This window comes from Sinocyclocheilus anshuiensis, unplaced genomic scaffold (genome assembly GCF_001515605.1).
Source record: "Sinocyclocheilus anshuiensis isolate Anshui unplaced genomic scaffold, SAMN03320099.WGS_v1.1 scaffold230, whole genome shotgun sequence".
Taxonomy (NCBI): Eukaryota; Metazoa; Chordata; class Actinopteri; order Cypriniformes; family Cyprinidae; genus Sinocyclocheilus; species Sinocyclocheilus anshuiensis.
This window is the reverse complement of record NW_015546034.1, coordinates 925186-935046: the sequence shown is the minus strand read 5'-3', so window position 1 is coordinate 935046 and position 9861 is coordinate 925186. Positions and strand designations below refer to the sequence as shown.

Sequence of the window (9861 nt, the reverse complement as noted above, 5' to 3'; positions counted from 1 at the left end):
TCCAGCTAGAGACAACTGTAATATCAGTATCCCATGGTCATCGTGAGATTATTCACTTTATCCGTGGAATAAAGTGTCAAGTCTAGACTTGACTTGACTTGACTTGAATAAGGGCTCGTTCTTTTGATGGCAGCTAGTGTTTATTAAGATGGTTTTACCTGCTCGTTGTTTAGGTACGTGTAAGATCCTTTTTGTGGTCAGTAAACAGTCTTCTACAACCAAGTCGATCTGCAGCAATTGTAAAGTTGCTTTGCAACGATTTGTATCGTGAAAAGCGCTATACAAATAAACTTGAATTGAATTGAATAGTCTCTGGCCTCTGTTAATGCCTGTTTACAGACTAGTATAATAACGTAATATTTCCACACAAATGGCCATTGCGAAAATGATTGCAGTGCAGTTTGTGTGCATGGAACAGAAGATAGTCTGAAATAAAACAAAAAATGGATGGTCGATCGGTGCATCTGTACTCCACTGTATAAATTAAATATAGATTAATCATTGTTCTTTGTGCATTTTTCTTTTTTTCTACTTGTTACTTTGCACTTTTTGTTAGAAAATGTTTATTTACTATTTATTCCAATTTTTTAAGGTATCTAATATTTCCATGATCTAAATATTCTTAAAAATTAAAAGTTTGTCATTTGGAAGTGTGTAGTAGAGCCCTGCACGGGCCTCAAATATAGGCCCTAGCCCGGCCCTGGCCCGGGTACGACAGCTCATCTGAATTCTTGGCCCGAGTCCGACCCGAGCCCGTCTTTTTTTCCCCCCTTCTCCCAATATAAAACAGTTCAAGCATATCACAATGTTAGTTTAAATGTTTAACCTATATAAATGTGCGCTATTAGATGCATATCTAATCGTTTGTGCGGAGAGCTAAAGCGCGCTTTACAGGACATGGAGGCGTCGGCACAATCACTTGCATTGGAAACAACTTAAAATATAAATTAAAATATTAAAAATATAATAATACTTATAATAATAATAATAATCATAATAATAATATAATACTTAAAATATGCCGTAATTATTACTCATAAAGGTAAGAGTAATACATCACTCGGAACTGTAAAGCGTCTACTTTTATTTGTGTGCACTCACAATATCAACAAAGCATTGTGCTTTTATAAAATAAAGGATATATACAGGATGCGCTTTCTGCAATTTCGGCCAGGAGCGCTTCACAATGATGAACCGAAACTCAGTGAATACTTGCCTCACAGACTTGCTAAATATATTTATAGAAAGCTTTAAATTACTACTTTAAAACTAAATAATTCAAATCAAAAACAAAAACTCTTTTGTTTGAAAAAATGCATTTCTCTCTAAAGGCCAATGATGAGATGGCGAGTCAGGATCGTCGTCTTCATCTTTGCGACACGGACTCAGAAAACACTAATTTATTAATAAATAATTCAAATATCTCATTATTCCCCTCGAAGCATTGGGAACTTTTAGTAACTCCCCACGCTCCAACTTCTCCCTGATGCCGTGCATGGTCAACTGTCACCTGTATGTTAATGCATGCGTATATGCGTTGCGTAGGCGATGTATAATATTTATAATATAATCAATATAACAATATTTCATACAGTAGCCCATGTGTGCTCTGCGTGTATATGGCACAATAAAAGGAGAGAAGCTATATGAGCCAGAGTCCGACCCGAGCCCGATCTGTAAAAAAATAAATAAATAAAAATGGCCCGAGCCCGGTCCGAATGGACTCGGCGTGTCGGGCCCCGTCGGGCTTGCAGACCTCTAGTGTGTAGGCCTTCTTGCATTATTATTCTGTTACATTATGATTATATATTCAGTGGCATAAAATGGTCTTTAAAATGACAATAATATCGCTTATCCCAATTATTTCTGGGGCAATATATCACACAACAAAAAGTTGTTATCGAGACAGGCCTACGTGCGAGTACTGAATGTAGTTGTCTTTCGCACACAAATGCTTTTTAATCGCTTGAATTTTTAAATTAACAAGACTTAAAAACACATGCAAATTATAACATTTCATGACGATGCTGCAGTGGCCCGATCGGGCAAGTGACAAATCCGTCTACTGTCCCGAACATCTTTCACGCTGGCCCCAGGCCATCAGGCAGTCCTTATTGTAGCACCTTGTATGTATGTATGTATGTGTGTATGTATGTGTGTATATATATGTGTATATATGTGTATATATATATATACACACACACACACATACTACACACACACAGTCTTGTCTGCAACTATATAATCTACAATTTATGACTAAAAATCTGTCAACACTGACATAAAGCAGATATTCAAAATGCACCATTTTTACAACATGATTTCGACCAGAACATGTAGGCAAAATAAACAAGCCTTGTATTTTAACTACTACTAAATAAGGATCAATGGAATAGTCTAAGAATGTATCATATGGGTTCAGAAGACTTGAAATAAAAAAAAAAATAAAAATAAAAAAATTACAAAAAAGTCATATGAATCGCTTTTAAGGAGCTTTTGATGTGTTTTTTCCTGTGTAGTGCTTGACTGAAAGATCAATATGATCCTACTGTATGGAAAACATTTGCATGACGAAAACTCAGCAGCATCAAATCTCTAAACAACATGAGTACAAGTAAATAACAACAATTTCCATTTTGAACAGTTCCTTCAATGCACAAAATAGACCATGAAGGTTCCTACCTGTGCATGATCAGTGATGTAGAGTCCAACATTTTCACAATCGCTGATGTTGCAGTGTTTGATGGTAGGTCCAGCACCCTGACCACTTACACACACCGCTGATCCCACTGCACAGAAGATAGAGAGAAACTCCCACCTCAAAACCACCCGATAACAATTACTTTATTTCAGCTAATAAAATATGGTGCTAACAACACCAAGGTCATGGGTTTAATTCCCACATATACATTACTGATATGTATACTTTTAATGCACTGCAAAGTTAGATGAACATAATTCATCATATGTGAAACAAACGCAATAGGTTGAAGAGCAAACAATTACTTCACAAATAATTTAGATATGAAGTAAGCATCCATGATGACTAGATACACAGATTAGTGACAGGATTTTGACAAACTTTCAAAAGTTTGGAGTCAGTACATTTAAGACATTAATCTTTTAATTCAGCAATGATGCATTATATTGATCAAAAGTGACAGTAACAAAATTTATAATGCTAGAAAGAATTTGATTGTTCTATTCATCAATGTATCCTGGGAAAAACATTATCATGTTCCACACAAAAATATTAAGCAGCACAACTGTTTTCAACACTGATAAAAACAAGAAATATTATCTGATTATAAAATCAGCATATTAGATTACATTTCTGAAGGATCATGTGACACTGAAGACTGGAATAATAATGGCTCACAATTCAATTTTGTCCCCTTACAGGAATAAATTAAATTTCAAAACATATTAAATTAGAATTATTATTTTTAAAGGGGTCATATGATGCGATTTCAATTTTTCCTTTCTCTTTGGAGTGTTACAAGCTCTTGGTGCATAAAGAAGATCTGTAAAGTTGCAAAGACTAAAGTCTCAAATCCAAAGAGATATTCTTTATAAAAGTTAAGAGTCAACCACGCCTACCTAAAATGGCTCGTTCTAACACGCCCCCACATGTCTACGTCACTATGTGGGAAGATTTGCATAACGCCGCCCAAATGTTCACGCAAAGAAAGAAGGTGTAACTCTTATTCCCGCTGTAGTATTGTTGCTGGCGCTATGTCGTGAAGGCGCTGTGTGTTTCGTTGTGTAAGCAAAACTACTTTGTTTGGCCTTCCAAAAGAGGACGATATCTGCTCCGTCATGCCTGGAGCTGATCCGTGCTGGTTGCTTAGGAAATATGTCGTCACATGTGGTTGCCGCAAGCCCTCCGGACACTCCTTTGTCGAATCCGAAGTTTAGCTCCAACCCTGAAAAAAAACCTCACTTGTCTGTAGCCGGATGCAACGAATGCCTCGTTTATAATGGGTTTTCATGTTTTTGAATCATCGCTACGGCCTGACAGGGCATCATCACAGTATGGTAGGGGCGTAACATTTCCGTCACACGCTTGAGGTATTCGGCCAATCATAACGCACTGGATAGCTGGCCAATCACAGCACACCTTGCTTTTCAGACTGATGAGCTTTGTAAAAATCGACGCTTTTCAGAAAGGCGGGGCATAGAGGAGAAACAATAATGTACAGTATGTGGAAAATAATGTGTTTTTTGAACCTTAAACCGCATAAACACATTTCATTACACCAAATACACAAAATAATGTTCTTTTTAGCAGCATCATATGACCCCTTTAATAGTAATAATATTTTACAATATTGCCGTATTTTTTATTTTTTTTTTTTACTGTATTTGTGATTTTTAAAAAAGAAGCTTTAGTGAGCATAAGCAACATCTTCCAAAATCATACCAAGCCCAAACTTTTGAATTGTAGTGTATTATGCTAGGGAAGCAGATGAAACATACCTGTGCAGGTACTGCGGATAACACAGTGGTCGATGTTGGGGCTGCAGTTAACTGTGATCTCCAAACAGTGGTGAGCATTATGGTGCTGTGCTGACTTATCATCAGGGTTGAACTGGGGGTAAACCAGAAATATTACACACACTCAAAAACATGATTTGCTGCAAGCTCTAATAAACAGCATCATGGACAATTCAGTGAAAAGCCAGTTGTATTATCTAAACGACATAATGCAATGACTCTAATAAGATAATGCACTAATAGAAAAAAGTTGGAAAAGCTGTTAGACTCACCCTGATGGTCATGTAGCCCACATATGCATCTTCAGATCCCTCCATAAACACAAATGTTGAATCTCTAGTGTTTTCAATGACAACCTTGTCAGCTACCTTCCCTGAGGCTGAATGGAAAGAAAACAGGGGTGTAAGTGTCTAGGAATGTAAGGTTAAAAGTTAAGATCTAAAGGACATAGGTAACAAAAACAGGGTCATCAGGTTCACCTGCGCCGATCATTGTGATAGGGGATTCAATGTAGATCCATTCATCTGTGTAAATGCCAGAATGCACGAATATCAGGCCATCAAAATGGGCCTCCTGCACCCCTCCCAATGCATCCTCAATGGTGTCATAATACTGCAAATCAGGAAAACACACTGCAATTACAAGGAAGCTGAAAACTCCTCAGTGCATTTATTGAACCATCTTCACAGAAATGAAACTGCTGAAGCCAAAGATCCATACCAGCATATTCTCTCTGCCTTTGTATCTGGCTGGATTACTATAAAAGTGTTCTGCAAAACCAGGCTTTACATGTGCTCCTTTATACTGTGGAAAAAGAAAAACAAAAGCAAAGACTTAATGAACACTTATTCACAAGTTAACAAGATGGAAATGTCAGTAAATTTCATGACCTTTCGAACAGTGAACAGCATTACTTCTTGCAAAAGGCCTCACACTGGAAAAATCATTATGAATTCACATCCATCCTGATGTGAGAAGACATGATTATCTACAAACTGACTTATCAAGGACAACAGAATCACAAGCTCTCATACCAACTGCTGAAAGCTCTCTTTCCAGGGGTTTGGTTGCTCATACTCTTCCGGGTTGATCTGGAAGAACTTCCCCGGCTCTGGATGCATCATGGGCCGTGTGTACTCAAACACCTCCACGTATAGTCTCTTCCTATAAATTGCACAAACAGACAAAACAATCACTAAAAATACCAACTTGAATCTGTAACATCTCAACCAATCCACCATTTACAAAACATTACAAAGGCAAATAAGCACTTTCTATATTTCTACCATAATTTCACTACTGTAATGACTTATACACCACTAGTCAGTTACACACTACTGTTCAAAAGTTTTTTTTTATTTTGAAAGAAAGTAATACTTTTATTTAGCAAGGATGCATTAAATTGGTCAAACCCGAGAGTAACTATTGTTACATTGTTACCAAAAATTCTATTTAAAAAAACATTCTGATCTTTTGAACTTTGCATTAATGAACACATCCAAGCAGCACAACTGCTTTTTAATTTTAATAATAATAATAACGTTTTCTGAGCACCAAATCAGCATATTGGAATTTCTGAAAGGATCATGTGACACTGAAAACTGGACTAATGGATGATGAAGTTCAACTTTGCAATCACAGGAATAAAATATATTATATTAAATAGAAAATTGTTATTCTATATTGTAATATTTCACAAGATTACGGTCATTACTGTATTTTGAATACATAAAAGTTACTTTTGAAATGAAAGTTACTTCTGTCCAAAGATCTTACTAACCCCAGTATTTTTTAACAGTATGTTGTTCTTTTGTGGAAGCTGCAAACAAGACTGATATCAAAAAGCCCCAAGAGATGATTTTGCCATTGTGCATACTGCATACTAGCAATGTCAGGTGTTAAACTCATCTTCCAAAGAGAAGCATTACACGCTTACATTCTTCAGATATCTACCATATTTTTTGCAATATTATTGCTGTCTACCTGTCATGATCATCATAACATAACTTTTCATAGACATTGCAACAATGCGCTGCTTGTCCCAGCATTATGATCTATTAAATCATTTGTAGCCCACTTACGCCATGACATTGCCCTTACAATTCTCAATACTCCTACAATTAAAAAGATTAATGTGCTTCTGCAAATCAATCTATTGTCACTAAGTAAAAATTCTCACCAGAGAATGGGGTCATTTGCAAGCTCACTGAATCGCTTGCATACGCAGGCAGCCTGGCACAGATCCTGCTCCAGCAGGTAGGAGAATATCTTCAGAACGACTTCATCCGGAAGCTTCTCTTGGAGATACTGCTCCGCAGGGGCAGCTGAAATAAAGACAACCGGAGAAGAAATCTAAACCGAATTGCTTACAGAGCACAATGAATTAATAGCCCTTTGATCAGAAGCAAAACATAATGTAACCACAATTGAATGACTGAGACCACATTCTGCACTCACCTGGCAAGTCCTGGGATTTTCCCGACACTCTTGCACGTTTAGCTCTGTGACCAAAATTTTCTGTGGCTGAAGTGGAGGCTCCCTGCATCACAGATCAGACATTGACTTTTAAACTACTCGTTTTATATTAAAAAGACATCAGAAGGTCAATCTCTGTTAAAAGTGCAAACTAAACAGGGATATGAATCTCAAAGAGTGCACAATCTTTACCTCCATGCTGTTTTTTGTGGGGCACACGGTTCTTTTAGGCAACAGGGACTTTCTACGGAGTTGGTATGGACTGTTTTGAGCTCCTGGACCAGATTCTTCTGCAACCATATCTGCAGGGATGTCCTCATCTACAGAGAGCATAGGAAGAAAAGAAAAAAAAATCCATTCAGCAAAACATATCTCAACCTGCCCTGCACAGGCTCAGACCCCAAGATCCACCGCAAACTCCTGATTTCCATGTGTGCACGTTGAAAACCGTGCCTGCTGGAGCAAAATAGATCTATTCTCGCAATGAAAACAGTCAAAAAGCAAGCTTTATGTTGGCCTTCTCCAAAACCATAGCAACGCAGACAACACTTCCACCCATTATTTACTGAGAACGTCACAATCTGTGGAAAACCTCAAGCTTCAAGACAGCTTGCTTTTTCATCTTACTATTTAAGGAGTAAAACTCTTAAAAGCCTAAACTTCCTCCTGTTTTTGCAATCATAAACACGATTATATTTTATACATAAAGCAATGCCTAGATTAATTTTGTTCCAGGTAAGATGTGACAAATGCTGTTCTTCAATCAGCTACAAATGTCTTCAAGTTCTCTACCTGTTCACCTCTGTTTGTGTGTGCAAGTTCCCTACCTACCTGTCAATACCTGGTGTACTGATCACCTGAGAGCCTTACAGTCTGTCCTTCCCTACAGCACATTTGGTACCTGGAGACAACATCCAAAAATGAAAAATGAGAATAGCCGCTAAAGCTTAGCTCTGAACTGTCACGAATTTTATGGCAACTCACAGCTGACTGATCCATTGGTAACAAAAACTTTACAGGTGACAAGACAGCAAGGCAACAAGGGTACATCAGGGCAAAATATGAAAACAACACCTGCTTATTAAATCCTTATCTGATCAGCTGTGACTCTTCTCACTTTTTCTGGCTGTCTGCCTAGAAAGAGGTACAAAAACAAAGCAGTATGGAGATGCTGCTATTCCTTTCACCTAAAACACAGATTTTAAAACCTGAAGCTTAACATTAAACGCGTTTAATGCAAATGCACAGATATTACATGACTCTAATTAAAGTGCAGTGATGGCATGGTAATACCATAGCACTACTATGGTGTATGTCTAAAAAACGTACAGGTTATACCACGTGATATTAAAATGAATATACTGTGCACTCTCAAGTCAATGCATTGTTTAGACTAAATTCCTCATTGAAATATTCTATAACCGCAAACGTTTCGCATCACATCAAATGTAAACAATAAGATAATCAAAATGCCCTGATCACTACTAGTCTAAAATCAATCAATAATTCCTAACAAATGCTCAAAGAGCAAGAAAACCTAATGCTTTAACATTTTATCAATGGAAAGCCTGTCAGTGGGGGGTCTGTAACTAAGCTAAACGTGGAAACAAAGGTTTCTGATTGATCATTGCAGATGCACCTCCACCAGCAGAACCCAGGGCCTTGTGCATATCTACAAGCCTGCAACAACAACCACTCATGTGATAAATGTCCCATTACGCACATGCCCCCGACAAAACAGCAAAGAGAGCCTTTATCCAACCCCGTTTGCTCGCTCTGAGCTCAACTGCGCAGCTAACGTTACTTGCATTAGCTTGCGTGCTACCTAGCAGGGTGTAAACACAGTTAACTTCACAGCTAACTTACAGCATTGAAAGCTAACCAAAACCGAACAATCACAATGCTGTTGAAGGTACTAATGCGATGCAGCAATAAACAGATAGTGTATTAGTTTTTGGTGTAAACGGACAGTGTTGCGTATAAATGGCAGCCCACACTGGATACAAGCAGCTACGCAGCGGAGATTTTCCTGCCTAAATCCACTTCTCTTTTCCACCTACAATCCATGAGGTGGCTTATAACAAAGATAAATCAAAATTTACCTTGTCACCTTGTTTCTAGGTTTAAAGCCAAACCGGAAAGGTGGTGTGTTAAAAGCTAGCCGTTTACGGTTCTGGCTCGCGAAGCCCAAACAAAGCGCGGCCTGGCCTGTATTTATGCGCCTCGACGCTGTGCACACAAACACTTTTATTCAGGCCGTGCGGCTTCGGATTGGCCGTGTCGGGTCAGATAGATAAAGCACCGTACACGACACGGCACATTGAAGTGTTGTTAAATTAAATGCCCCCGTCTCACCTCTTCCTGCGTTGTTTCTTTCCAGCTGCACCGGGCGCGGCCTCGACACTCGCCTTGGTCCCCTGCTGCTCGCTCTGACGGAGTTCATTTGGCGAGGTGACTTTACCAAGAAAAAATACGCGTCCCTCGAACCTTATCCTGTTGTTCTTAGCATTTACACAAATCTCTGGTCTGAAACAAGTCAAATCACCCGTCTAAGCCGAAAAAAGACACCAACCCGGGGCAGTTTTTCTTGTTCGGGGTGTTGTTGGTGTGTTTTTTTCGGACAGCTCCCCCCTGTGCTGAGCTCCGTGTCTCTCTCTCCCTCTCTCTCTCTCTCTCTCTCTCTAGCAGGAGGAGCCATTAGCATGGACATGGAGAACATGCACAAGGGGGCACCACTGATATTCGGCAAAAAAGTGTCATTGCTTTTAGATTTTGAATTTCCAATCTTGAATAAAATTCAAAACAAGAGTTTTGAATGTAACTGCAACTGCATAAATGCCTTCCCTGGAGCCTAAACCCGTCTCCTAGCTTGGTCAAGGTAGCAGAAGG

At 38.6% G+C, this 9861-nt stretch overlaps 1 protein-coding gene across 5 annotated transcripts in view; it reads right to left on the bottom strand.

The window, feature by feature from the left end:
* LOC107698831 (F-box only protein 11) overlaps positions 1-9644 on the bottom strand; it is a 22492-nt gene extending 12848 nt beyond the window's left edge. Inside the window, exons 1-11 of one of the 5 annotated variants that reach the window (XM_016499955.1) lie at positions 8047-8063; positions 7804-7873; positions 7165-7292; positions 6955-7036; positions 6677-6821; positions 5532-5661; positions 5218-5301; positions 4977-5109; positions 4770-4876; positions 4480-4591; positions 2683-2789 (exon numbers count right to left, since the gene is read on the bottom strand). In XM_016499955.1, the coding sequence (XP_016355441.1) occupies positions 2683-2789; positions 4480-4591; positions 4770-4876; positions 4977-5109; positions 5218-5301; positions 5532-5661; positions 6677-6821; positions 6955-7036; positions 7165-7272 (1008 nt within the window). In that variant the 5' untranslated portion in view covers positions 7273-7292; positions 7804-7873; positions 8047-8063. Of the gene's footprint in view, positions 1-2682; positions 2790-4479; positions 4592-4769; positions 4877-4976; positions 5110-5217; positions 5302-5531; positions 5662-6676; positions 6822-6954; positions 7037-7164; positions 7293-7803; positions 7874-7956; positions 8012-8046; positions 8064-9074; positions 9155-9327 lie in introns of those variants that run through there. The other 4 variants (XM_016499954.1, XM_016499953.1, XM_016499956.1 and 1 more) reach the window with 4 other exon arrangements.
* Between the last annotated feature and the right edge of the window lie 217 nt (positions 9645-9861).